Source organism: Mustela nivalis (assembly GCF_964662115.1).
Source record: "Mustela nivalis genome assembly, chromosome: 2".
NCBI lineage: Eukaryota > Metazoa > Chordata > Mammalia > Carnivora > Mustelidae > Mustela > Mustela nivalis.
This window is the reverse complement of record NC_139021.1, coordinates 120,955,546-120,962,052: the sequence shown is the minus strand read 5'-3', so window position 1 is coordinate 120,962,052 and position 6,507 is coordinate 120,955,546. Positions and strand designations below refer to the sequence as shown.

The 6,507-nt window shown below is 42.6% G+C and overlaps 1 protein-coding gene across 4 annotated transcripts in view; it reads left to right on the top strand.

Annotated features, from left to right (window-relative positions):
- The first annotated feature begins 838 nt into the window (after positions 1-838).
- The window catches only part of IPMK (inositol polyphosphate multikinase), a 42,471-nt gene continuing 36,802 nt past the window's right edge, over positions 839-6,507 (top strand). Inside the window, exon 1 of one of the 4 annotated variants that reach the window (XM_082719501.1) lies at positions 839-1,503. In XM_082719501.1, coding sequence (XP_082575627.1) covers positions 1,314-1,503 — 190 coding nt within the window. In that variant the 5' untranslated portion in view covers positions 839-1,313. The remainder of the gene's footprint in view (positions 1,504-6,507) is intronic. The other 3 variants (XM_082719502.1, XM_082719499.1, XM_082719500.1) reach the window with 3 other exon arrangements.

Genomic DNA, 6,507 nt, shown 5'->3' with positions numbered 1-6,507 from the left:
AGGGCTTGGAGAATAGAGATTCCAGGCCAGATTTAAGTCTTTTCCAGGTGTGCGGGTTTCTTACGGCGAAGGACAGGTGCTGGTAGTACACTTGACATAATCAGGTATCTAAGATTTTATCTACAGTTTTCTTGCTCAGTTCGGCCACGACCAGTTTCCATTATAAAATGCCAGTGGCAGACAAGTCCTATTTTAGAACCTCACCTCGCTCTCCATGTACGTCACTTTCTAATGCTTTTGAGCCAGTTATCCATTGAGGACCCTGGAACCCGCGCTAGGGGCTGAGTAGGAGAAACAAAGCGGCTTATTTCTTCAAAAAAATGTACTCGAAAAGATACTAAGATTATTCTCTATCTCCTACAGTCTGCAATTAGTGTCAGTTACAAAATATTTTATAAAAGCGGTTTAGGGGCCCAAATTTGGGGAGGGGGGTTAGAATTAACTCAAAGGATGTTTTGAAGGTGCATTTTCTAAGAAGCTGCTTGTTTTTACTATTCTTGTTTCCATGCGGGATGGGAGCTGGAGGAAGTTGATTGCAGGTAGCCTCCCAAGCCAGGGCACCACGGCCTCCCAATTCTCAACACGTGACTGATTGCTCCTCACACCTGGAAGCCCCTGGAGTCTTTGAGCCGGACCCCAGGAAGCGCTGAAACGCCCACTGAATGAATGAAGCTACAACAGCCCGGCTGGTACTGTAAAGCCAGCTCGGCGGTGTGGGGGGGGGGGTGTGAGAAAGACCGCGAGGGCCCTTGCCCCATCCCGTAGCCTTCGGTTCGCGCCGGCTGCGCCGGGCTCCCGCCCCGCTGCAGGGGGTCCCGTCGGGCAGCTTCTGGGCATGCTCAGTAGCAGCGGCGGCAGCGGGTCGCGCAGTCGGAAGCTCGCGGCTGCGGCGGCGGTGCAGGCGGCGCTGACGCGCTCGGCAGCTGAGGGGACTGGAGGACGGCGGGAGGGGGCGGGGGCGCAGGAGGTGGGGCCGCCCTCGCCGTCAGGGCCCCAGGGAGAGCGGGGCGCCGCCGCGGCCGCCGCTCCTCGGCTCGGTTCCGTTTCCAGGGCTGAGCCGGCAACGGTAGCCGCAGCGGCAGAGCAGCAGGAGTCGGGAGCCGCGCTCCGCTGGGAGTCGGGCAGGGGAGCGCTCGCGCTTCCGCGGCGTCATGGGCCCCCTTCCCGGGCCTCAACGGGCACCAGCCGCGGGAACCCCCGGGCCTCCTCGCGGCCAAGCCTAAGCGACCCTCGGGTTCTCCGGCTCCCCCTCCTTCCGCCTTATTTTTTTCCTGCTCTCACTGCGGCTATACCTTCAGCTTCGGCTCCCCGTTATGGCAACGGAGCCGCCTTCCCCCCTCCGACTTGAGGCGCCCGGCCCCCCAGAAATGCGGACCCCACCGGTGAGCGAAGCCCCCCCCGAGGGCACCCCGAAGCCGGCAGGCGGCAGGCTCTGCTTCCTCAACGGATGCGTGCCCCTCTCGCATCAGGTGGCTGGGCACATGTACGGGAAAGACAAAGTGGGTAAGTGGGGGGGTGGCGTGGGGCTCGCCGCTCCGCTTTCGCTTGTGTGAGCCCCCGGCCGGTCGAGGCAGCTTGGCGCTCACTGGCTGGGCTAGACTCCCCTCCGGTTTGCGCACAGCACCCCAGGCCTATTCCGCTTTCCCCCGTAGCCTCGAGACCTATGCAGCAGAGGCTCGAAAGGGGGGGGGGGATTTCTAGGGTGGGGGGCGTCAGGCCAGCAGCGGGAGGTGGGGGGGGGGAGGAGTGCCTGGTCTTCCCAAGAGGGTGGTTGTTGATTGGAGACGGGGTTATTAGTGAAAAATAGGAACTTACTGAACGGGGAAGTGAATTCTCCCCTGAGCACAAGGTCTGTTTATTATAGGCGGGGAGCAATTGCACAAGAAAAGGAATGAAATGCAGATGATGCTAATCTAGTGTTTCTCTCCTGTGTGCAGCTGCATAGCTGGAGGGGAAGAAAAAACACAGGGCTTATTTCACTTACTTATTTACTGGGAACGTTTTATTGGCTTACCCAGGATCTTTCTTCCCATTCCTTTGAGAGGTTTTTCTGGTGTCTCCTGGGTTTTTCAGGAGGCGTGGTTCCGGTAATGCAGAAACTCGAATTCGTGGTAGGAAATATACCCTGCTGTTACTAGAAAGGTACACAGTTAAGGCATTCAATTATTCTTGATTATCTTTTTAAGACTGTGTCATGGTCTGTGTAACACATTTTGTGAGCCCACCACGTTTAAAGCACAATGTAGGACCTATCGCAGTTGGTTCTCTTGGTGATGTAAAAGTTGAGTTTAGGAACCGTAATTCACCTAGTTTACTCACACTCCTTCTCCGGGCCATGATTGCTTGGGGAATCTGATGTATGAGTATGTGAGTAATGAAGATCTTAGACTTAGAAACCATTAGATACAGTTTGGTTTATGTTAGTAAAATGATTCGGGCTTAGGGTAGTAAGATAATATTGACATTTTTAGAAGAGTAACTGAGGCTGAACCTGGTTAAGTGGCAAGCCTGAAGTCACGTCACTGCGTGTTAGAATGGGGAAACCAAGCGTCATGCCTCAGAACACTGTACATCGTGTATTGTTCTTGCAAATAACTCATCCAACAGGGATTTTTGAAAGTGGATGAGTATTTGTTTGAATCTTTGTATGTATGTTATTTCTCAAAGAGCGGTATTTCTTCCTGCTTTTATCTTTACCCACCTTTCTTTTTTTTCATGGTGAAAGTTAGGTGTTAATGATGTCATGTAGACTCTGCCTTTGTCCCCACTGAACTGTGAGTTCCTTTAAGTTAGGGACCAAATCTGTTTATCCTCATAGCCTTGTCCTGGGATTGGGGCTTAGTTAAATTGAGAAATGTTGAAAGAGTGAAAAATGACAGTTCTTTTAGTACACAAAGGCAAGGAAACAAATATAGTTCTCAAGGTACTTAGCCTAGATGTAAGGAAACAACTTAAGATGCTTTGCACAGACACATTCTTGTGTGTGTCTCTTCTGGTATTGAAAGTTTGAGAGTAATTATGGAATTATTGTTAGTAAATTTATACTGCATACCTACTGATTTATTTTAATGAATTGTAATGATAATATTCCTAATAGTATTTTAGAAGCCTTAAAAAAAATAATTGTTTTCGTAAGGGTCCCTAGAGATTGACTCATGTACAAAGGAAAATAGATAAAATACCCCAGAATACACACAATTCCAATGGTGATTGTCATTTGAGACTGTAACCACTGCTTATCAAAGTGTGTAATAGTGAACCTATTCAGCCTATTCACAAATGTACTCTAAATGTGACTTTATACCACATTGCAAACAGTGACTGAAAGTTGTTTTGGCACCCAAATTACCTAATTGAAGGAGTAGTTAAGATTCTAAAAGTCCTTAATTTTATTTATTATTGCATTCAATTTAAAAAATTTTGTAGGATACTCTTGACTAGGGATTGTCTGTATCACTAGTGCACAATGCCTCGAACATACTGTGCTAGCAACCTAATAAATATTTTATTGAATTTAATTCATAGTTATTTACACAGCCTAGCATATGTTATTAATGAAAGGACACCTGAATGATGATAATCTTATGTATTCATAAAATGGATAACAAGATGCTCAGTAATTCAAAGTTCAAGAATTTATTGTGTCTCTCTACTATCATAAATCACTTACAGTTGTAAAGTACTTTGTGTAGATTATACTTTGGCTTGGCTGTCAACTGAAATTTTCAGAGTAAATTTTCTTAAAGACATTGTGTGGATATTTGTTTTGCCTTTTAAAATTTTTCTTACTACCATTAACTAAGGGTTTTTCAGTTTTGGATTGATAATCTATCTTACCTATTTCCAAAAAGAAGTTGTTGGCTTTGTTAAATTAAAAATTAAAAACATGAAACCAATTGCACAAAAGTACTTGAATGTAAAAATAGATCTTGTTATAGTTGAGTAATAAGAACATGTTATAGTTCTGCTATCAGAGTAATATTTTGTGTTCTTCACTGAAGTATGATTTCAGTCTTATATCTAAGAATACAAAGTGTTGGTTTTTTAATTGTAAAAGTAGTACATAATCTTTTAGGAAAAAAATTCAAATGGTATAATAGTACCCTTCTCCCTACTCTCCCTCTCTTATAGGTAGTCACTGATAACTGGGCCCATATGTAAATACACTAACAGAACTCTAATTTTTGTACAAATAGATATATTAGCAACTTTTTAAAAAAAATATTTTATTTATTTATTTGATAGAGATCACAAGTAGGCAGAGAGGCAGGCAGAGAGAGAGAGGAGGAAGCAGGCTCCCCGCTGAGCAGAGAGCCCAATGCAGGGGTGGTGGGGAGGGGTCTCCATCCCAGGACCCTGGGAACATGACCTGAGCCAAAGGCAGAGGCCTTAGCCCACTGAGCCACTCAGGCGCCGCGGTATATCAGCAGCTTCTTAAAAATTCTGTATTATGGGGGCACCTGGGTGGCTCAGTGGGTTAAGCCTCTGCCTTTGGCTCGGGTCATGATCTCAGGGTCCTGGGGTCGAGTCCCGCATCGGGCTCTCTGCTCAGCAGGGAGCCTGCTTCCCCTCTCTCTCTCTGTCTGCCTCTCCATCTACTTGTGATTTCTCTCTATCAAATAAATAAATAAAATCTTAAAAAAAAATTCTGTATTATGTAGTATATCCATATTTTTGTATTCATAATACACTTTATATTTAAAAAAAAAAACTGGTGTATTCCATAGTGTGACTCTATCACAATTTATTCCAACAATTCCGTAATAGTGCATTTTTGTGCAATATAGTATACTTAACACATTGTGCAACATTATAGGGAGGTTTCACATTCTTAAGAGGGAGGAATTTGGTTTAAATTCCCAAAGCTCACCAAAGTTAGCATGAAATCCTTTTTCTGTTTTATTATTTAACATGTACCATTAATTTCTTTCAAAATTCCTTAAAGTTTCAAACAAATATTGAAATCCTGTATTTGTTTCCTGATCTAAGGATATAGAAATGAGGTGGTTAGGGTAAAAGAAGTATTTAAACTGGTGTTATCTATTTTGGCTTATGGTCTGTTTTATTAGATATGTTCTAAAACTAATTGACTTAAAATAATTTCAGACTTACAGGAAAGTTGCAAAGACAGTATAGAGAACTTAACATTTTATGGAATTTCTTTCTCTTGCATATTATTTATTGGGGGGAACTATTTGAGGATAGGTTGTATATATCTCGTCCCTTTATACAGTAATATGTCAGTGTGTATTTCTGTAACCATGGCATATTTATCAAATATATGAAATTTAACAGTGATACAGTGCCTTTATCCATAATCCATATTCTAATTTTGTCAGCTGTTCCGGTAATGTCTTTTATCATACTTGTTTTCCTCAGTCCAGGATTTACTTAAGGATCATTTATTGCATTTTGTTGTCATGTCTCTCAGAATCCTTTAATTTGTAACAACTCCTCAGCCTTTATCTTTTATGACATTGTCATTTTTTAAGAATACCATCTAGTTATTTTATGAAATGTTCTTTAATTTGGATTTCTGATGGGTTATAAGATTCAGGTGATGTGTTTCTGACTGGATTATTATAGAAGTGTGTTCTCCTCAAGGTATCACATCTGGAGGCCTACAATGTCCATCTCTCCATTATTAGTGATATTTATTTTGATCATCTGGTCCAGTTGTGGTCTGGCTTCTCCAGCATGTAGTTAATATTTTTCACTTTGCAACTAATAAACTGTGGAGAGACACTTCGAGATCATGGACATATCCAGATCCTCCTCAGACTTCATCTTAGATTTGGCATCTATTGGTGATTTTTGCCTGAAGCAGTCTTTACTCTGAAAGTTGAAAAATTGTGATTTTTCTCCCCAGTTCTATCACTACCTCTATTTATTTTCATAGTCAGCATTCTAAAAACAGCCCTCAATTTACTCCTGTATATGTCCTTTATTAATAGTTTGGACCCATAGATTCTTATTTTATAGTGTCATGACCCATTATAGAACGTATTTATTTTGGTGTTCAAATTGTCCCAGATTTGTTGAGTGGGAGTACTTCCTTCCTTTCTGTCACAAGTTATTTTAGACTTATACTTTCCCTTCCCAATTCTAGAGCCAGCAGTTGCTCTCAGGAGTCCTGGTTCATTTTCAGTGGGAAATGGTATTTTGAAACTAAGATCTGGGTGCTAGATGTGCTCATTGCTGTTGGAGTATTACTGCTTCTTGGCCCTTCCAAAGAACATAACTGAGAAGAATGTATAAATATTTAGAAATCATAATTTATACTGATATTTCCAATTTCTTTCCAGTACCACAGAGTTCTTTTCTTTCCTAATTCTAAATTTGTATTTCCTATCTACCTCAGTGAGAACCCTGGCTCGCAACACTGTTAATGTTCTTTTGGGTGTGTGTGTTTTTTGGTTTGTATGTTTTGCTTGTTCCTGTGATTTTCAGAATTTCTATACCTCTACTACTACAGAAAATAAACCTAGAATAAAGAATTCAAGATGA